Consider the following 22,412-nt stretch of genomic DNA (forward strand, 5'->3'; position numbering starts at 1 on the left):
ATCCCGGTTCTGCGCATGCGCCTTAGGACAACGCATACCTGACATTTGCTGACTGCGCATGCGCGGTGCCCCGCCCTCACAGCGCGCCAATTCACCACAGAGTCCGCCCTCCCCTCAGCGCTGCCCGGCACCGAACAGAGCGAAGCACCACGGTGTGGAGAGATCGCTTTTTATTTCAAAAGACAGTAAGACAAGGTTCTCAATTTAGTATCAAAACACTCGACATGGTTCTTTTTTTTGTTTTTTTTCTCCTCCAGATTGGCCCCATAACCGCAACGAGCACACACAGCGCCGGCCTGGCCTGCACTGGACCTCACAGACACCACAGGATGAGACGTGAGCACTGCAGGCCATGGGGGGGTAATTGGAGATAACGAGGGTTGGACTGAAGGTGTCAGGCCCAGCCCAGGGATGAGGGGCAAAGAGCTGAGTGAAGGCAGAGCCATCCCTGGGCATTGAGGGCCATGGCTGTGTGGAACCCACCAGAAAGGAAAGGGAAACACTTGGGAAGGGCAAAGGGGAACAATCAGCAACCCAACAGCTCGAGCTGTTTGGAGAACAAGGCAGGGGGGGAAGGAATAAAATCCCCAAACAAATTGCTTTTGCTCAAATTGCTTCTCCACAGATTTACCTTAAAGCTGAGAAATTCAACTGCTCGTATGGCAAAGAGCTCTCAGAGCAAAGCGAGCCCAGCCCCACACCCACCTCCTATCCCCCATCGTGGGCTCGGAGCAATGGGGTTAACACCAAACTTCAAGGTCAGAGCTTTGCAGTGTAGCATCAGCTTACTTGGAATGTTTACACAATGGTTGCTTACCAAAAAAAAAAAGAAGGTAGTTACAAAATGTGTACATCTCACACATGCTCCCCCAACATTATTGCATTGTTTATTTCCCTTAATAACGCTGCGTGAAGCTCTGCCCAACCCGGTGACCTCTAACCCTGAGGTGAAGAAGCAGAGCTGCGTTTGGGCAAGTTGGCAACAGAAAGAAAATGGAGCCCAAGGGTTAGAGGGCAGCGGGGGCTGGGCTGAGCCCGGGCGTTGTGTGGTGGAGGCAGCAGCGGGGCTCCGTTACATCTCATTCAGGTCTAGCAGGGTCTGGTCCAGCATTCGTTGCGTGCAGAGATGCTCCTCTTTGGTGGATTTCAGTTTATCTGGCAGGAAGCAAGAAGCAGAATTAGAAATCAGCTTCAGGCAATGGAGAGACCTTCGCCAAAGAAAGCTCAGATTAGCCCCTTCCCAGCATTATCAAACCATGGGTGCCTGGCTGGTTGCAGTGAGCAGCTCTGGTGTTTTACCTGTTTCCTCGTAGCCCTCGTTTCTTGCACCGTTGGTCGTGCTTTGAGCTAGTGCTGTAGGCAGCATTGTGCATGCAGGTGCCTCACACTGCAGCTAGCTTCCCCCAGGGCTCCAACACTTCACACAGCAGCCCCCCCCCCCGTGGCCCAGCAAGCCACCCAAGAGCAACTTAAGGATTAAACACATTGAAGAAACCAGCCCCTAGGATTACAATCAATTGTGCCCCCCTTCCCCCCAGCACAGGATAGAGATGCCAAGCTGGCCCCCAGGACCGTTGCTACCTAGCAGCAGGGAGCAGACAACCAAGGAGAGTGGGAACAGCAGGCAGTGAGCAAGTAAGAGCAAGGTGCTGCAGCTCTGCCCAAGGCTACAGGCAGCTCGCACAGTCGGTTCTCACATTGTCCTTAAGCCAGGAGGAGAGCTCAGCTCAGCAACTAGCGCTCTAGGTGCGCTTTAGTCCATAGGTGAGCCCACCCATACCACTGAAGGAATCCACACGTCGGGACACCGGGTAGACACGCTGTAGGAAGACGTCCTTTAGGAACAGGCAGTTGCTCAAAGCTGCTCCCCACCTCCCGGGGGGGCCGGGGAGGGGCTGCAGCCACCCCAAGGTCAGAGACAGCACACACAGCAAGCAGCATCTCTCCTACAGCACTAACTACTGCAGCATTTAAGGACTCCCTGCAGGCACTCGAGAGACAGCTTCACATTGTGGATTCAGAGACTTACTCTCAAGACACCCATCAGCTTCCCCAGCCCATTGTGGGACTCCACAGCTGCACTGAGATGAGGCCCCAGCCACCACTGCTACCCCCAAACCTCTGAGGTCAGGACTCGGCTACACAGGAAAGCGTCTCACAGACCACGAGGTCAGTCATTTATTGTTAGAAGCCATCATTCCATGCAGCAGGAAATCCTACAGTCATTCAGCTAACAGTAAATTAAGTTCTAGCACGTGACAGGCATCTCCCAGCAGGCACAAGCCTGATGTCACACCACCCCTCTCTCAGTGGGTGCAGCCATTCTGGTTCCATGGAGGAGCCAGGCAGAACCCTGTGCAAGTGAACAGGGCTGCTGAAAGACCAGCCAAATCTGAGAGGTTTCCCACCGAGAATACAGGTTTATAATGATTAAAAAAAAATAAATCATAAAGCTCTTAGAATAAGTTAAGAGAAGAAATTCGACTGCCCCATTCAATTAGCAGTAGTTGCATAGAATTTGCAAGTCTGCCAGTCTTAAGAGTGCTCAGATCTCAGTGTGGTCCACAGCATTGGTGGTCGCAATTAGCTCGCTTAATGGCATTAGTGGGCCCCCTTCTCAGTCACACAGATCATGCAGCGTTAGCTTCAGCTCGTTAGAGAGCAGGCGGTTTTTCTCGAGCTGGCTGTACAGGCGCTCTGCAGCAGCAACAGGATTAGGGGAAGAAGAGGAAGAGAGAAAAAGAGAGAAAGGGCAGGTTAGTAGAGCACCCAGAGGAGCACAGCAACAACCTGCCTCTGCAGCACGTGCCTCTGAGGATCCAGCCTGGGCTACTGCACAGAGGAAGCCAGAAGAACAAAGGTTTATCGCGCCTTTAACTTGTTCTCAGCTCAGGAAGATCACAGTGGAAGCCAAGTGTAGGTAGAAATGGAAGCGCTGCCAAGGGTTTGTGAAGGCAAAGGAAGGGAGAACACCAGAAGAGTCTGCAGGCTGGGCTGTGCTGTACCCAGGGAAGGAGAAGGACGTGGGATGTGCTTTAAGACCATGGAGGGCTCTGAAGAAAGAAGCTGAACCACAAACACCTCCCAGGGTTCGATCCCTGCTCTTGGGAGTGAAAAAGAATCTCTACACTGCAGCTTCCAGCCTGCTGGAAATCACCCTCACTAACGGGGATGATGCACACAGCATGCCACCACTGCCTGATGAGCTGCACGAGGCACAGCACAGCTGCTGCCTTGACATCTCGCACCTTATGGGTGCTGCAAGAACCCGAGGAACCTACAGCAACCTCTGAAGGAGGGCTACGCTGTTCCTTATTACTTCCAGTCTAGGAACGATTGCTCCTTTGTAAGGCCTGGCTGTGTAAGGTTCGTTCACCTGAGCAGTCACAGCACATCCACCCTGACAGCCCCACACATGGGGAAGAGCTTCTCACCCAGCTGCACCCTGCTCTGTAGGATGGAGGATGGCAACTGACTGTCCCACCTTCCAAGCCAAGGGCCAAAGCAATGACTGGAGGAGCTGACAGTTTCTGCCCTACTGCAGCCCAACCAGGAGCAGAGGGAAGCTGTGCTGCAGGGATGGGTCCACCAGTGCCAGCCTGCCCTGCATGCAGGCTCCATACACTCCCAGCTGGGCCTGGGTCTCTTGGGCAGCAGGAGATGGGATGAAACTGCGGTCAATGGAGGGGGAAGCAACCAAAGGCTGGGCTAACAGCTCCCAGCCAGCATTACTGCTTGTGGACTGAGCCCTGACAACCCACCCACGTGAGGGAGCAGCCTGACTGAATTACTGTGACCTTTCTAAGACCTCAAGAACGGCTTCTTAACACAGAGCAGCCACTCACATCTGTGGGGCCGCAGCGATGCCTGACCTGCTCCATCCCCACCCAGCCTGCAGGGCAGCCTCACAGAGCTCCACGACCTTGTGGTCAGCTCGTCTGCACCTGCAGCAATCCTGCGCTGGGAGCCCAGCCCGTGACAACCAGCCTGCACAAGCCCTGCAATCCCGTCAGACCAGAAGCTTCCCAAAACCTCGCAGGACAGGAATTGCATCACCCACCCACCCACCAGTGTGGAGTTCCACTGGGATGAGCAGGGAATGAGCTTGCCACAGCTCAGCCTCCAATAACGCTGCTTGCCATGGGAGCAGGTAACAAACCCAGAGCCAGGAGCTCCCCGTGAGCAGAGGCCATTTCACAAGGGCAGGGAGCTCCATGCCACCTCCAGCAGTGAGAACAGGCAGGCAGTGCTGGCAGCCTCCACCCACCTGCAGGCAGTGACAGGGGCCAACCCCCACACAGCCAGACCCCCACCTCAGCTGGATACCAACAAGGATTCTCACTTCTGGGGTCAATAGCTCTGCAAAGCATCAGGCCACCGTATCTACAGAGCTTCCCAAGCTCTTCCCTCTGGGATTCCTCACAAAAGTGCCTCCTCCTTCCCTGCCCCAGAGAGGGGGCAGCCCTAATGCAGAACAAGGACAGGCCGGGGCAGTTGACGTGTGTGACCATGCTTCTTGGGAGTGCCATTTGTGTGAGAGCTGGGTGCACACAAACCTGAGGATCGGGGAACCACGGGAGATGTCCCATTTCACCAAAGCTCGATTCCTGAAGGGCTCTTCGGGCCCTGGGGCAGAAGAACCAATCCAGAAAGGAAGAAGCATTGGAGAAGCCACCATGAGGCAGCATAGAGTTACAAGAAGCAGATCAACATTTAAGATCCCAGAGTAACCAGAAAGACTCCAGACTCACACCAGCAGTGATGTGTTACGTGTCTGCTGCAGTGCTCAGTGTCCTGCTATACACTCTGCCACCCCCAGCCCTACACGGGAGCTGGCAATGTGACTGCTGCCCTCAGCCCCGCTGTGCTGCAGCTCTGACCCCTGAAGCAGGAGCCATACACACCCCATGCACAGCACCCACACTGCTCCTGGCCTGCTGGAAGTCAGCCATAGGTATGTGGTATTTATCAGCTCTCACAGGTGTGGTGGCTGCCCACTGCAAGCCAGCGTGTGACAACTAATGGCAGGGAGTGCTACAGAGCAGGCAGGTGAGAAGAGCCTTCAACCACAGGACATCCTATAACACCAGCACCCTACTTCACCCCACAGAGCATGCAGCCCATTGGGCACCATGTGCAGAGCTGCAATTCGCATCTGTGAGTGGGTAATGCACCCAAAGCAAAACATTCAGTGCGTGAATGAAGTCTGTATTCCACCAAGGCCCAGGAGGTTACACCAGTGTGAAGGCAACGTTGCAACTGTTACTCTAAAGCAGCAGCAAGTGGTCACCACAAACCCAGTTCTCAACAGCACCAGCTCTTCTATTCATACAAGGGTTGTTTTTCCTTCAAAAAGGTGACATCATGCTCATGTAAGAGGCAAGAGAAATACAAAAGGCGCTTTATGGCTCTCCATAAGATATGCAGATGAGAACAACATACTCCCAGCTACACCCAGACATTGAAAAGGGCAGCCCCTCAGAGCACGGCAGTGTCTGGCACACAGGGTCAAACAGAGGGAGCTTTGTTTAGGAGCAAGTGCAGCAGAACTGGGAGCTGCTGCTGCCGTCAAGCTTCAGCGTCCTCATAGCACTCATTCCCAGGGCTGCCCCGTGCACAGTGAGTGGAAAAAGGTAACTGGAATTGAGAGCGAGATGACGAGAGCGTGAATGCAGGGTGCAGATGCAGAACAAGCCACCAAGCAGAAAGGCAAATCCAAAGTGGAGTTTGGAATCGCAAGACTCATCTGTGTGAAACAGAAGGAGACACCGGATTGAAGAGAAACGCGAGTGGTTGAGCACAGCAAACCGGGCTGGGGGGGCTCTCAGGTGCTGTGTTAAGGCTCCTCACAGTGCAGGTCCCTGGCCTCTCCCTGGTTAGTGCTAAGGACTGTGCAGAGCAGCTGTTAGCACAACTCACCGCCGACCCCAACGCAAAGCTAAGGAGCAAAGATGCAGAAACACGAGTGCAGCTACTTCCACAGATCAGATGGTGGGTCCAGTCCGTCTCAAGGCTGTTATGGCCGTCCCTAAGGAGCCACCGAGTGCTCCTCTCCCAGGAGGAACCCGAGAGCACACACAGCCTTGGAGGCTCCAGTGGGCAACTCAGGCACAGCGCCTTAGGGAGCGTTTCCCAATGGGACTGGAAATTGCACTCAGAGTTCGAATCAGAACCAGCACAGCTCTTGGTGTTACACATGCAGCTCACAGGGCCCTACAGTTAGAAGGCAGCATGCTGCAAGGGCGGCCTCCAACAATCCCAGAGGCACAGATCTGTAGAAGTAACCTCAACAACACAGTGCCATTGATTCTCCAGCTATGAAAATCACAGCAAACCAAGCAAGCTCTGGCGGTCTAGCCTGCTGAAGCGAGAGGCAAACACCAGCCAGCTCATATTTACATGGAAGTCATGTCATTCAGGGCGTGGTCCAGTTCCTCACTAATTGCTTTGTACTTCAGTTTCTGGGCATAGAGCTCATCTAGAAGAGGTTTAGGAGGAGAACAAAAGGGAAACAATGAGGGAAGGCACAGGAGTTCTTCCAACACCCTGGGGCAGGAAAAGCAGCGTGGGATTCATGACCAGAAGAGAAATGAAGTGGGAGCCACCAGGACTGCGCTGCCTGGCTGCTGGATCCTGAGCAACCAAAGGGAGGTTTCACGCAGCCCCAGGACAGCGTGAGCAGCTCAGACCCCACAGGCCTATGAGAAAAAGCTGCTCAGCCAGGTCAGCACCAGCCACTGGCAGCAGGAACACCAGGGGAGGGAGACTCCACCTAAGGAGATGATTGCTACAACCAAAGGATCAATGAAGGGTTTTGTTCTCACCTTCTGTTTCAATACAAAAACCTGTTTGGGAGAAGTCAAGTTAAGTAATAGCGGTGAGCAAGAGAGGGAATTCCCATTCTGTGGGATAAGCTGAACTGAAGGGCCACACCTGTGCTCTCCATCAGATAATGGAGCGCGCTGGGGATTGCCACCTTCCATGGGGGTGGCAGCCTTGAAACTCACTCTGATGTGCTCCCAGATCATGCAGAGCTGGCAGCCTCCTCCCAGCATTGCAATCCAGCTGCTGATGTTATTAACAGGGCCCAGAGAATTTTGTACCTTGTCATAAACTAGGTCACCTCAGCAGCAATAACAGACCGGAGCCAACGCTCAATCTACATCTTTCGAGGGCAGCATGCAGGAACTTGGAGTATCTGCAGCTCCTCTGGACCATGGGGTGGCTCAGATTGCTGCTTGGCTGCAGTTCTGGAACAGCTGTGCTGACAAAGCTGCTATTTCTGGTGTAACCCAGGAGTTTGATCCGGGCTGTAGGATGTGGCTTTCCAACTCCAAGACCTGGCACTAAACGGCTGCTCAGGCCCATGCTGTGGCAGGAGGCCTGCAAGAGCTCTGGCTCGCCAACGTGGCTGCTCCAGCCACAGCTATCTATGGAAGAATCCACAGCCTCAGAGCTGAGGAGGCAGCTGGAGCTTTCTCCTTCCACGGCTGGGAGAGAAGACAGACTGTAACAGCAGGATTGCTCCTGAAGTGAAAGTGGGAGGAAAGGAGCCCAGCATCAGCCAGACAGGAGGACTTCTGGCAATTGTGGGCGATTTTATCTTGAACTGATGCTGGGGAATATCTCAGTCCTCCTGAGGGTTGGTTGGCTCCATACTGACTGCAGTAATGCTGCCTGCAGACAGGCCACATGCATCAAATTCCACACAAAAGAATGTTATTGTAACTAATTCCTGTGAGTTCAGGTGGGATTCCACCCCCACCCCCACTCCTTAAAACGGGGTTAAGCTGGAGCACAGGAATCCAGTTACATTCCTGAGGACAGGACAGCCAAGATCACCACTCACACTTATCAGTGCTATCAGGCAGGGCATTGGGAAGCTCCAGGGCTGCCTCAGCACAGCCAGGGAGCTGCAGCCAGGGCAGATCATGGCCCGGAGGCCCCAGCTCACCACAGGCAACAGGTTCAGCTTCACCCCAAGCAAATCAGAGCAGCATTGCTGCTCCCCAGCTGCCCGGGAGGCAGTTGTTCTCAGCTCCCCACTCATCACCACATTCTTTGGCTTCTCCCCCCAGGATGTACCTTCCAAATCATCGATGGTCTTCTCCAGCTTGGCTACGGAGCGCTCAGCAAACTCAGCACGGGTCTCCGCCTGCAGAAAGGAGTCAGTTTTGTCAGTGCAACAGCTTCTATACAAAGGACAGACCCACCTGTTCCACCCCAGCACCAGCACTCACCTCCTTGAGTTTATCAGTCAGGATCTTGATCTCTTCTTCATATTTATCCTCTTTTTGGGAGTACTGTGGGGAAGGAAAGGAATCGGTGACCTGCAGCCCCCGGCAGCCTCGTGCATCTCCCACTCTAAAGTCTACAGCTACAACGGGACACTTCAACTCCTCACTGCAGTGCACATGCCCACAAACTTCCAAACTCTGAGCCCTTACCCAGGAGGGCTGGGTCAGACAGCAAGTCCCACACCATGCACATGACAGCCAAACTCAGGCACAGAAAAAAACACCTCTCATCCCAGCAGCGTTAACATCTCAGCTGCTCAGCCAGCCCCAAGGCAGGGGCACAGACGGACCTCCCACACTCACAGCTTCTACAGTCAGCATCAGTCCCGTGCTGAAATCCACCAGCTCTCCTGGGAAAGCAAGCACAGCTCTCCTGGCTTGCTTAAGGCTGCGGCTGCGTTATCTCCATCCCAGCGGGTGCTCTGCTGTCACACACCCTTCCAGCAAAACAAACGTTTCTGGCCCTTGGAAAAGCAGCCCTACCTTCTCAGCCTGAGCCTCAAGAGACTTGAGATTGTTGGTGACATTCTTCAGCTCCTCCTCCAGCTCGGAACATTTACTGTGGGGTTTCGTAAAGAAAGAGGAGAGAAAGAAAAAAAAAAGGAAAACAAGTGGGAGGGAAAGACAGGAGAGACGAGAAGTGAATCCATGTGCAGGGGAGAGCAGGGAGTTCTTCAGGAGACTGTCTGCGATCAGACGGGATGGGACCTTGCTTTGAAGCACTTGTGCAGCAAGCAAGTTCCCTTCTAGCCTCCAAGGTCAGGTTTTAGATAAGCTGCCAGCGCGTGCGCAAGGCACCAAAGCGGCACAGCTGAGACACACAGATTCCTGCCAGACCTGGCATCCTCGTGTAGAAGCTGCAGGTTTATTCTGCTGAAAGGAAGGAAGCTGCTCCGACAGACAGATGGACAGCTGCCACCACTCAGACAGGAGTGATCGGGCAGAGGACAGAACATTCCAGGAGAGAGGACGACGCAATTAAAGCGGAGGGAAGGAGCGTAGCGAGAAGACCACAAGAATTCTGGTTTAATGGTTCGAGAAGGGAACGGTTAGTACCTTTTCTTCGGCAACAGACAGACACTTCAAGTTCTGGTCCATCACTCTGATCTGCTCCTGCAGCTCCCGGACACGACTGTTAGTGACGGTCACATGATGGCACAAGCCAGGTGGGGGCAAGGGTCAAAAGGAGCACCAATAACACAACACCGCAGAGCCAAAAAGGGGCAGGGGAGAAACACAAAGAAGTCATGGTCACGACATGCATGTCTGGGCAGGAAGCACAGCGCTGCTGCACGCATGCTGGCTTTGTTAGACAAGGCCCACAGTACAGAAAGGCCCTGGGCAGCTCCTGGAGGCAGTGAAAGGAGCCTGAGCAGCACACGTGGCATCTCCGCTCCAAGCAGAAGCTCGGGCTGCTACTCAGCAGTGCAAACATCCCTGGTGATGGCTGGGAATAATGAAGGAGGCCAGAGAGCAACAGCAGCCACAGCTCTGCTCTCAGCTCCTGGGCAGGAGCCTGTGGCCATTTTAGGCCCCATAGCAGCGTGTGCACATCCAGTGACCAAACAGCAGTGCTGGTGGGTACCCAGTGGAGGAGGATCGGCCTCTCCAGCTAGAGAGGCGCTCATGCAAAGGGGCTGAACATCTCTGCTGCAAGGCACAGCGTGCTGATATCAGTGCACACAAACTCCACGTTCTCAGTGGATCTCATCCTGCGCAAGGCAGGAGATCACTCCCAGCTCTTCCATTTGGAGACTTAAGCCCACCCTGTACTACAGGCCTTGTGTAACAAGGTTAGAAATGCCATCAAGTGTTAGTTCTCATGCACAGGTAGACGTGCCAGTCACATGCAAGCAGATTACTCACGACTCTGCAAGCTCAGCTCTCTCTTCAGTACGCTCCAGATCTCCCTCTATGATCACCAGTTTCCGAGCAACCTGGGAAGGAGAATCAGAGTTCACAGCAAGGAAGATGAATCCCACTCTGGTTGGTTGTGCAAATACTAAAGGGAACGACTGCAGGAGACACTGGTGTTGCCAGTCATTGGCTGGGGGAAGCGGTGCAGCTCTAGAGCCAGGCCCTCCCCACACTGTGTCAGCAGGAAGAGCAGCCACCTCTCCTGGCCGGCATCAACTGCACGAGAGCATCCAGGGCTCTCACCTCCTCGTACTTCCTATCCGCCTCCTCTGCAATGTGCTTGGCTTCCTTCAGCTGGATCTCCTGCAGCTCCATCTTCTCTTCATCTTTCAGAGCTCTGTTTTCAATGACTTTCATGCCTCTGTCCAAAAAGAAAAGCACCGCAGAGGGTGATGATTAAAACAAACCCCCACAAACCAGCAGCATAATGCACATCAGGGCGTTAACAGAGCTCCCCCCAACCACAGCGCTGCCCTGCTGAGCCACCACACCTCTGAGTGCAGAGGACAGCAAAGGAAAACTGTGCTGCTGCTGCTCCAAATTAACTGCTCCTTTGAGCACTGCTGCTCCAGCAGCTCATTGGGCTCCTGGAGCACAAGCAGCACCGCTGGGAACAAGAAGTCAGGCTGTCGTAGAGCGTGCAAGCAAGCCAAGGACTTCCAGGCTGAAGCATAAAGAGAGCCAAATCTTTATGGCAGACACAAGCCAGGTCAGAGCCTGGTGGGGTGCATCAGCCAACTGGAAGCGCTGCTGGGACCCCTCCCCTCCAAATCACATTCCCAGCTCAGGAGCTCTGGGCCAGAAGGGAGCGTGTAGCAGAAGTGAAGCTCCCCCCACCCTCCCCAGGACCCACTGCTCCCTCAGAGGTGGACCCCAGGCTGAGATTGAATGCTGACAGCCCTGCTCCAGCAGAGCATCAGCAGGCCCTCACTCCCACACCCAGCCTCGGTGTGACACCCACTTCCCACCTTCAGAAGCTGAAGATGCCCCAACATCAGCAGTGTAGGGGCACACCTACATGGCAGCCAGCACAGCAGCCAGCCCAGCTCACCTTTCGCTTTCATCTGCAGCCTTCTCAGCCTCCTCCAGCTTCTGCAGAGCGGTGGCGAGGCGCTCCTGGGCCCGGTCCAGCTCCTCCTCTACCAGCTGGATGCGGCGGTTCAGGGATGCCACCTCTGCCTCGGCCTGGGGAGAGCAAGGAGGGCAGCTCAGCCTGCAGCACGGGGCAGCGGGGATCGCACACAGAGGAAGCCAAAACCAAGTCAAGGAGCTGCATCCACTGTCTTACACCGTGCCCTGCATTCCAAGATAAGCCTTGCAACATTTCACACGGGCTCATCCGAGCAGCAGCCGCTGCCACGCAGGTTTCTCGCCTGTCAGCTTGAGCTGACGTGACAATTTAAGCCACGAGCACTAAGTGGATGACTTACACTGATGGCTTTTCTCCACAGCTGCCGTAATCCTGCCGGGCCATCAATCAGCCCTATTTATCCGCTGCTCCAGCGCGCCGTGACAGCCGGCATTTAGCACCACTTCACTCATGTGATCTGGACTCAAACCGAGCCCTCTAACAGCAACTTAGAGATGATCAACTCCGTGCTCATGGCTCTGCCTGCCCCATTGAGGGGCCACATTGCAACTCATGGCCAGAAGGACTCATTGAGCCCACAGCCACATTGCAGCTCATGGCCAGAAGGACTCATTGAGCCCACAGCCACATTGCAGCTCATGGCCAGAAGGACTCATTGAGCCCACAGCTCCATGCTCATGGCCAGAAGGATTCATTGAGCCCACAGCTCCATGCTCATGGCCAGAAGGATTCATTGAGCCCACAGCTCCATGCTCATGGCCAGAAGGATTCATTGAGCCCACAGCCACATTGCAGCTCATGGCCAGAAGGACTCATTGAGCCCACAGCCACATTGCAACTCATGGCCAGAAGGACTCACTGAGCCCACAGCTCCATGCTCATGGCTCTGCCTGCCCCATTGAGGGGCCACATTGCAGCTCATGGCCAGAAGGACTCATTGAGCCCACAGCCACATTGCAACTCATGGCCAGAAGGACTCATTGAGCCCACAGCCACATTGCAGCTCATGGCCAGAAGGACTCATTGAGCCCACAGCTCCATGCTCATGGCCAGAAGGATTCATTGAGCCCACAGCTCCATGCTCATGGCCAGAAGGATTCATTGAGCCCACAGCCACATTGCAGCTCATGGCCAGAAGGACTCATTGAGCCCACAGCCACATTGCAACTCATGGCCAGAAGGACTCACTGAGCCCACAGCTCCATGCTCATGGCTCAGCCTGCCCCACTGAGGGGCCACATTGCAGCTCATGGCCAGAAGGACTCATTGATCCCACAGCCACATTGCAGCTCATGGCCAGAAGGACTCACTGAGCCCACAGCTCCATGCTCATGGCTCTGCCTGCCCCATTGAGGGGCCACATTGCAGCTCATGGCCAGAAGGACTCATTGATCCCACAGAGCAGAAGCTTCACCCACCCCAAGCTGGGCTGGGAGCCACTGCCCAGCAACACGTGTCAGCACGATGCTGGGAGCACACAGGCTGCAATCACAGCACTGAGCAATGCTACACCCCAGAGCTACAGCACCATCAGCACCACAACGCCCCGAGCACAGCAACCTCAGAGCTGCAGGGACGCCAACACCCCATGGACACCCCTACAGCAGCCAGCATCCCCATCAGGATATATAAACCACTACCAACATGGAGACCAGCTCCAGCCACGATCCATTGCAGAGCACACAAACACCAGGCGTGTATGAAACATCCCAGGCACCAGCAGCAGAGCCACGCTCAGCACACCAGGCATGACCAAGGATGGAGGTGCAGCAAGGGAAGAGGTTGGTGCTGGAACAGAGCCTGCAAAGCTCATGCCCTGCACAGCCCATACACCCTGCACAGCCCATACACCCTGCACAGCCCATACACCCTGCACAGCCCATACACCCTGCACAGCCCATACACCCTGCACAGCCCATACACCCTGCACAGCCCATACACCCTGCACAGCCCATACACCCTGCACAGCCCATACACCCTGCACAGCCCATACACCCTGCACAGCCCATACACCCTGCACAGCCCATACACCCTGCACAGCCCATAGGCTGCCTCCCCCCAGCAGGATGCAGGGGCTCCTTTGCTTTCAGCTGCAGGCACACCCTGCTCTCTCTGCACACCCTGCTCTCCTCTCCCCCATGGAAACCCGCAGCACTTTGATGCACCGTGAGCTGCCCCGGCGCTGCTTCACACGGAGGAAGTGGGCTGCTCAAAGAGGAACCAAATCAATGCACCGGGAAGGCGCAGAGGGGCCTATAAATGAGCTTTAACACCAGCAAATCTCCTCCTACTCCCAACAGACAGAGGCACGTTGCCCTCATAACCCCCAGCCCCCATCCTTCCCCTTTGGGGCACAGAGGCAGCACTGCAGCCCACTGGGACTGCAGGACAGCACCGCACTGATAGCTCCCTCCATGCAGCGACCCCTCCATGCAGCCCCATGGCCCAGCAGCAGCTCCCATCACCCCCCAGCTTCCTACAGGAAGCAAAGCCTGACTCAGAAACACAGAGAATGAGCCCAGCCCAGGGCAGCACCATCCAGCATCACAACCCAGGGCACGGGGAGCAGCACCGGGCTGCAGCTGAGCAGGGATCTAACACAGATCCAACACAGATCTGCTCTCACATAGCACAGATCTGCCCTCATATAGCACGGGTCCAGCACAGATCTGCTCCCATATAGCACAGCTCTGCTCTCCCATATAACACAGCTCTAACACAGCTCTGCTCTCCCATATAACACAGCTCTAACACAGCTCTGCTCTCCCATATAACACAGCTCTGCTCTCCCATATAACACAGCTCTGCTCTCCCATATAACACAGCTCTAACACAGCTCTGCTCCCATACAACACAGCTCTAACACAGCTCTGCTCCCATACAACACAGCTCTAACACAGCTCTGCTCTCATACAGCACAGCTCTAACACAGCTCTGCTCCCATATAACACAGCTCTAACACAGCTCTGCTCCCATACAGCACAGCTCTAACACAGCTCTGCTCCCATACAACACAGCTCTAACACAGCTCTGCTCCCATACAACACAGCTCTAACACAGCTCTGCTCTCATACAACACAGCTCTAACACAGCTCTGCTCTCATACAACACAGCTCTAACACAGCTCTGCTCCCATACAACACAGCTCTAACACAGCTCTGCTCTCATACAACACAGCTCTAACACAGCTCTGCTCTCATACAACACAGCTCTAACACAGCTCTGCTCCCATATAACACAGCTCTAACACAGCTCTGCTCTCATACAACACAGCTCTAACACAGCTCTGCTCCCATATAACACAGCTCTAACACAGCTCTGCTCTCATACAACACAGCTCTATCACAGCTCTGCTCCCATACAACACAGCTCTAACACAGCTCTGCTCTCATACAACACAGCTCTAACACAGCTCTGCTCTCATACAACACAGCTCTAACACAGCTCTGCTCCCATACAACACAGCTCTAACACAGCTCTGCTCCCATACAACACAGCTCTAACACAGCTCTGCTCCCATACAACACAGCTCTATCACAGCTCTGCTCCCATATAACACAGCTCTAACACAGCTCTGCTCTCATACAACACAGCTCTAACACAGCTCTGCTCCCATATAACACAGCTCTAACACAGCTCTGCTCTCATACAACACAGCTCTAACACAGCTCTGCTCTCATACAACACAGCTCTATCACAGCTCTGCTCTCATACAACACAGCTCTAACACAGCTCTGCTCTCCCATAGCTCAGCCCTGCAGCATCTGGCTGCAGTCCCGCACGCTGCCATGACAACACACGGAGTGCAGGACAATTCCTTATGTGGCTGCGAAGAAAGACCCAGCAGAGCGCGGGGAGGAGCCGGGCTGCACCGCACCAACCCGGTAACGGACCCGGTAACGGAGCCGGTAACACCGCACATCTCCTTACGGCTCCGCACCCAACAGCTTCACGGCCGCCCCCCCCCGGTACCCCCCCCACCGCCGAGTCCCGGTTCCCCGCACCCCCCCGTAAGGACACAGGTCCCCCCCCCCCGTTCCTGCCGGTCGCCCCGGGACACGCCGCATCCCGGATCCCGACCGGAACCACCCCCACCCCCCCAACAATCGGTACCGGATCCCATCGGGCGCTACGTGCGGCACCGCCCCGATTTTGGGGCTAAAAACTCAATTTTGGTCTCAGCGGGCGATCGCTCCCCACCCCCCACCGGGACCCCGGCAACCCCCCCCCCACCGGGACACCCCCCCCGTTAACCCCCTACCGGGACCCGGCAACCCCCCCACCGGGACCCCCCTATCCTACACCGGGACTCCGGCAAACCCCACACCGGGACCCCTCCCCCGTTAACCCCCCACCGGGATCCCGGCAAATCCCCCCACCGGGACCCCGGCAGATCCCACACCGGGACACCTCCCCCGTTAACCCCCTACCGGTACCCGGCAAACACCACCGGGACCCTGCGATCCTACACCGGGACCCCGGAGAACCCCCCCACCGGGACCTCCCCCCCGTTAACTTCCCATCGGGACCCGGCAACCCCCCCACAGGGACCCCCCGATCCTACACCGGGACCCCGCGATCCCCACACCGGGACCCCTCCCCGTTAACCCCCCACCGGGACCCCCCCCCCATTAACCCCCCACCGGGACCCCGGCAGATCCCACACCGGGACCTCCCCCCCATCAATCCCCCACCGGAACCCCGGCGAACCCCCCCACCGGGACCCCCCCCCCCGTTAACCCCCTACCGGGACCCCGCGATCCCACACCGGGATCCCGGCGAACCCACACCGGGACCCCCCCCGTTAACCCCCTACCGGGACCCTGCGATCCCACACCGGGACCCCCCCCCGGTAACGCCCCGTTTCCCCGACCTGCTCCCGGTTCCTTCGCTCGGCCTCCACCTCCCTCTGCAGCCTGTCCGCCCGCTCCTCGGCATCATCCGCCTGTTGCTGCAGCACCTGGATCTTCCGTTTCACGGCCTCGATGGTTGTAGCCCCCGCCATGTTCCCTCCGCTCCGCACCGCGCCCGCCCCGCCCTGAAATACCGGAACCCACCGCCCCGGCCGCGCCGCACGGGATGTGACGTCACTTCCGCCCCCCACACACCCGGCTCGGCCGGATGTGCCGCGCCCATCTCGTGTTGCCATGGTGACGGCGCGCACATCGCGGCCTACATCGGGTCGAAGCCTGACCCGGTTGGACGGGGCGGCACTGGGTGCCCCCCCCACGCACTGTGCCCCCCCCATACAATGTGTGCCCCCCCCCACGCACTATGTGCCCCCCATACAATGTGTGCCCCCCCCACACACACTATGTGCCCCCCACACACACACTATGTGCCCCCCCACTCACTGTGTGCCCCCCCCACGCACTGTGTGCCCCCCACACACACTATGTGCCCCCCCACTCACTGTGTGCCCCCCCCACGCACTGTGTGTGCCCCCCCACAAACAGTGTGCCCCCCCACTCATTGTGTGCCCCCCCACAAACAGTGTGTGCCCCCCCACGCACTGTGTGCCCCCCACACTCAGTGTGTGCCCCCCCCACGCACTGTGTGCCCCCCCCATGCACTGTGTGCCCCCCCACAGTATGTGATCCCCCCACGCACTATGTGTGCCCCCATGGTCCCATATAGAGCTGTGGTCTCATATAGAGCCGTGGTGCCATACAGAGCCATGGTCCCACATAGAGCCGTGGTCCCACATAGAGCCGTGGTCCCATATAGAGCCATGGTCCCATACAGAGCCGTGGTCCCATATAGAACCGTGGTGCCATATAAAACCGTGGTGCCATATAGAGCCGTGGTCCCATATGGAGCCGTGGTCCCATATAGAGCCATGGTCCCATATAGAGCCGTGGTCCCATATAGAGCTGTGGTGCCATATAGAGCTGTGGTCCCATATAGAGCTGTGGTGCCATATAGAGCTGTGGTCCCATATAGAGCTGTGGTCCCATACAGAGCCATGGTCCCATATAGAGCCGTGGTCCCATATAGAGCCGTGGTCCCATATAGAGCCGTGGTCCCATACGGAGCCATGGTCCCATATAGAGCCATGGTCCCATATAGACCCATGGTGCCATATAGAGCCGTGGTGCCATATAGAGCCGTGGTGCCACGTGGCTGCCGGGCAGTGAAACCCAGCACGGCTGGCCCCATTGTTTGCCTGGAACCAACAATAGCAGCGCTGTGCACTTTGTCCTCCATCCTCCTTTGGCGTCGTTCCTCCGCTCACAGCGCAGCGCTGACCCCATCTATGGGGCTGATGATCCCATATCTGGGGCTGATGATCCCATCTATGGGGCTGATGATCCCATATCTGGGGCTGATGATCCCATCTATGGGGCTGATGATCCCATATCTGGGGCTGATGATCCCATTTCTGGGGTTGCCCACCCCATCTCTGGGGCTGCTGACCCATCTTTAGGGCTGATGATCCATCTCTGGGGCTGCTGATCCATCTCTAGGTCTGCCCACCCCATCTCTAGGGCTGCTGACCCATCTCTAGGGCTGCTGACCCATCTCTGGGGCTTCTGACCCCATCTCTAGGGCTGCCCACCCCATCTCTGGGGCTGCCCACCCCCATCTCTTTGTCTGCCCACCCCCTCCCCACTCTCAGCCCCATTTTGGGGTCCATTCCCCCATCTCCGTGCTGTCGGGGGTGGCTGGTCCAGCTCCCATCCCCATACGCACATCCGCCGCCTTCTTCTCCGCCAGCTCCAGCTTCTCCTGCGCGTCCTTCAGGGCCTCCGAGTATTTATCCAGCTCATCCTCCGTCCCCTTCAGCTTCTTCTGCATGGCGGCCAGTTCATCCTCCAGCTACAAGCACCACAGCCATCACTACACACCCCATAGGCTGCCCCACATCAAGGGGGATTCACTCTTTGCCCCCCCTGTGCTCCCCCACACCCCACTGTCAGCCCTTCACAACACCCCCAGCCCACAAGAAGGGGGTGCAGCCCCAACCCAGCCCACAAGGAGGGGGTTCTGCCCCACATCACAGCCCCAAACCCCCCCTATAGGACATGGATCCCTCTGGGTTGGCACTACTGCCCTTCATCCCTCCCAGGAAGGGGGTTCTGCCCCACATCTCAACCCCAAACCCCCGCTAATGGGACATGGATCCCTCTGGGTTGGCACTACTGCCCTTCAGCCCTTCCAGGAAGGGGGTTCTGCCCCATATCTCAACCCCAAACCCCCCCCTAATGGGCCATGGATCTCTCTGTGTCATCATTGCTGCCCTTCAGCCCTCCCAGGAAGGGGGTTCTGCCCCACATCTCAACCCCAAACCCCCCCTAATGGGACATGGATCCCTCTGGGTTGGCACTACTGCCCTTCAGCTCTTCCAGGAAGGGGGTTCTGCCCCACATCTCAACCCCAAAACCCCCTAATGGGCCATGGATCCCTCTGTGTCATCCCTGCTGCCCTTCAGCCCTTCTAGGAAGGGGATTCTGCCCCACATCTCAACCCCCAACCCCCCCCCATAGGACATGGATCCCTCTGTGTCATCATTGCTGCCCTTCAGCCCTCCCAGGATGTGGGTTCTGCCCCACATCTCAACCCCAAACCCCCCCTATAGGACATGGATCCCTCCGTGTCATCATTGCTGCCCTTCAGCCCTCCCAAGAAGGGGGTTCTGCCCCACATCTCAACCCCAAACCCCCCCGCATATGACATGGATCCCTCTGTATCATCATTGCTGCCCTTCAGCCCTTCTAGGAAGGGGGTTCTGCCCCACATCTCAACCCCAACCCCCCCAATGGTCCATGGGTCCCTCTGTATCATCCCTGCTGCCCCCCATCTCCCACCACATCCCACCTGTTTGCTCCTCTCCTCCGCCTGTTTCTGCTCGGCCTCCGCCTGCTCTGCCCTGTCCAGCGCGTTCTCCTTGTCCAGCTTCAGCATCTGCATCTTCTTCTTGATGGCCTCCATGGCTGGGGGGGGCAATGGGTCTCAATGCGATGGGTGGGAGGGGGTCACTCAGTGCTGGAGCCGCCGCTGCTGCCCGGTTTATGGGTGCGCTCTGCTCTGTGGGTGGGGGGGCTTTGCCTTTCTTGGCCCTCCCCACCCCCCCTATAGTCCCAAAAAGTCCCCATTGTCTGCTATGGGGGCGGGGGGGTCCGGGTGGCCGCAGCCTTATTTGGGCTCCTATGGGACAGCTGGGGTAGTTATAAAAAGCAGCAGCAGGTTGGCAGGTGGGGGGTCCCGCATTGTCCTGGCTGCCCACAACACCCCCCCCCTGGAAAGGGGACACCCATATTGGTGGCACAGGGACACGGTGTCCTGCCCCACAGCTCCATGTATTCCAGGGCAGGGGGGGGGGATGGTGCCATGGGCCCCCCCCCCCATTGCTGGCACCCCTGGCTCTTGGCTGTGGTCTCATATTCCCCAGGACCCCCCAATAACCCCCCCAGCCCCCAGGCTGATCTTTCCCTGCTCCTGGGGGGTGGGTGGCAAAGGGCACATTGAACCCAAGGCTATTTTAAGAGCAGGGCTTAGCAGCCCCCAGCCCACATCATCCAGCTCTGGAGGGGCAGCGGGGGCAGCTGAGCCCTCAGGACCCCCAATAACCCCCCTCCCATTGCCCAGCCATGGGGCAGGGGAGGCAGCTGAGCCCTCAGGACCCCCCCAGCCCCCCTCCCATTGCCCAGCCATAGGGCAGGGAATGGTGCTGAGCCCTCAGGACCCCCGCAACCCCCCTCCCATTGCCCAGCCATGGGGCAGGGGATGCTGCTGAGCCCTCAGGACCCCCAATAACCCCCCTCCCATTGCCCAGCCATGGGGCAGGGGATGCTGCTGAGCCCTCAGGACCCCCCACCCCCCCTCCCATTGCCCAGCCATGGGGCAGGGGAGGCAGCTGAGCCCTCAGGACCCCCCCAGCCCCCCTCCCATTGCCCAGCCATGGGGCAGGGGATGCAGCTGAGCCCTCAGGACCCCCCCAGCCCCCCTCCCATTGCCCAGCCATAGGGCAGGGGATGCTGCTGAGCCCTCAGGACCCCCAATAACCCCCCTCCCATTGCCCAGCCATGGGGCAGGGGATGCTGCTGAGCCCTCAGGACCCCTAATAACCCCCCTCCCATTGCCCAGCCATGGGGCAGGGGAGGCAGATGAGCCCTCAGGACCCCCAATAACCCCCCTCCCATTGCCCAGCCATGGGGCAGGGGAGGCAGCTGAGCCCTCAGGACCCCCCCAGCCCCATCCCATTGCCCAGCCATGGGGCAGGGGAGGCAGCTGAGCCCTCAGGACCCCCAATAACCCCCCTCCCATTGCCCAGCCATGGGGCAGGGGATGCTGCTGAGCCCTCAGGACCCCAATAACCCCCCTCCCATTGCCCAGCCATGGGGCAGGGGAGGCAGCTGAGCCCTCAGGACCCCCCCGGCCCCCCTCCCATTGCCCAGCCATGGGGCAGGGGATGCTGCTGGTGCATTGTCCCGGTACAGGGGGGGGATTGCAGGAGTTCCATGGCAGGGATTTGGGGTCAGGAGGCAGCGGGGGGGGCACAGGGCCCCGTGCCCATCTCTGTGCATCATGGAACAGGTGGTGGGCGCTGAGCCCACGCGGCGCAGGGCGGCCCCGGCGCTGTAAGAATATGTTTGATATTTAGTTGGTTTCCAATCAAACAACCTAATATCAAACATATCAGACAGAGGCAGGGCGGGACGGGGGCTCAGCTCCCTAAAAGAGAAAGAGAAAGGGGGATAGAAGGGGTCGAGAGTGGGGCAGGCAGCAAGAGGGGCTCTGTGCCCCACTGCGCCCCCCAGCTCGGCCTCCTCTATGGGGCTGCTGCTCTATGGGTCTGTCTGCTGCTCTATGGGGCCAGTGCTCCTTGGATCCTGGTCCATCCATCATGGTTGGGGCTGCTGCTTTATGGGTCTCTCTGCTGCTTTATGGGTCTCTCTGCTGTTCCATGCGTCTCTCTGCTGCTCTATGGGTCTCTCTGCTGCTCTGTGGGTCCATCTGCTGTTCCATGGGTCTCTCTGCTGCTCTATGGGGTCGCTGCTCCGTGGGGTCCCGGTCCATCCATAGTGGTTGGTGCTGCTGCTCCATCTGCTCTGGGATCCTTTAGGATCTGTAGGACAAGGAGGTGAATGGCAGCTGGATCAGGGCAGGGTGCTCACCATCCCATGGCACATCATGGTGTGGCACAGCATGGTCCCATATAGTTACAGCTGAGGGACCCCCCGCTGCAGCTCCTCACCTGCCCGGCTCGGGGGTCTCAATGTTCTCATGGTGGTTGTGGCGCCGCTGGCTGCTGTTTATAACCGCGCTCAGCCTCATTGGGTGGGGGGATGCGGCCCCACACGTGGCCTCGTTCCCATTAATTACCCATCGATGTCCCCCTGCCCCCTCCGCTCAATACGGGTCGATGGCCCCACGCCGCTGCCGCTGCCCCCGGTCACGCAGCGCTGTCATTAGTGGGGATGTCGATATGGGGTTGGCCGCAGCCCGGCGCGCTCCCCACATCGGGGGCCGCGTGTGACCCTGCCCAAGGACGAGCTGTGTCCCCCCCACCCCATCCCCATCCCCATCCCATCCCCACCCCACCCCATCCCCACCCCATCCCATCCCACCCCATCCTCACCCCATCCCCCATCCCCACCCCATCCCCACCCCATCCTCACCCCATCCCCATCCTCACCCCATCCCCACCCCATCCCCATCCCATCCCCATCCCATCCCCATCCCATCCCCATCCCCACCCCATCCCCACCCCATCCTCACCCCATCCCCATCCCCATCCCATCCCACCCCGTCCCCACCCCATCCTCACCCCATCCCCATCCTCATCCCCACCCCATCCTCACCACATCCCCATTCCCATCCCCACCCCATCCCATCCCCATCGCATCCCCCATCCTCACCCCATCCCCATCCCCACCCCATCCCCATCCCATCCCCATCCTCACCCCATCCCCACCCCATCCCCATCCTCACCCCATCCCCATCCCCATCCCCATCCCCATCCCATCCCCATCCCATCCCCACCCCATCCCCACCCCACCCCATCCCCACCCCATCCCCATCCCATCCCCATCCCCATCCCCATCCCCATCCCATCCCCATCCCCATCCCCATCCCCATCCCATCCCCATCCTCATCCCATCCTC

At 57.8% G+C, this 22,412-nt stretch overlaps 1 protein-coding gene across 24 annotated transcripts; it reads right to left on the reverse strand.

The window, feature by feature from the left end:
- Window positions 1-155: 155 nt before the first annotated feature.
- On the reverse strand, window positions 156-19,329 carry TPM3 (tropomyosin 3). Of its 24 annotated transcripts, none has more exons than XM_085534998.1 (12): window positions 19,123-19,280; window positions 17,998-18,123; window positions 11,266-11,399; window positions 10,458-10,575; window positions 10,164-10,234; window positions 9,354-9,429; window positions 8,241-8,303; window positions 8,086-8,155; window positions 6,400-6,478; window positions 4,557-4,626; window positions 1,698-1,820; window positions 156-1,155 (listed from the first exon to the last, which is right to left on the reverse strand). In XM_085534998.1, exons 1-11 carry the CDS (start codon window positions 19,234-19,236, stop codon window positions 1,743-1,745), a joined length of 999 nt encoding a protein of 332 aa, XP_085391124.1. In that variant the 5' UTR covers window positions 19,237-19,280; the 3' UTR covers window positions 156-1,155; window positions 1,698-1,742. The 24 variants fall into 24 exon arrangements, 21 of the variants coding, with proteins under 21 accessions (XP_085391124.1, XP_085391123.1, XP_015740001.2 ...); XM_085534997.1 differs by lacking the exon at window positions 9,354-9,429 and adding an exon at window positions 8,781-8,856 and having other exon boundaries at window positions 19,123-19,276; XM_015884515.2 differs by lacking the exons at window positions 9,354-9,429; window positions 17,998-18,123; window positions 19,123-19,280 and adding exons at window positions 8,781-8,856; window positions 16,178-16,349.
- Between the last annotated feature and the right edge of the window lie 3,083 nt (window positions 19,330-22,412).

This window comes from Coturnix japonica, unplaced genomic scaffold (genome assembly GCF_054131305.1).
Source record: "Coturnix japonica strain WE unplaced genomic scaffold, WE-NBRP24 Scf106, whole genome shotgun sequence".
NCBI lineage: Eukaryota > Metazoa > Chordata > Aves > Galliformes > Phasianidae > Coturnix > Coturnix japonica.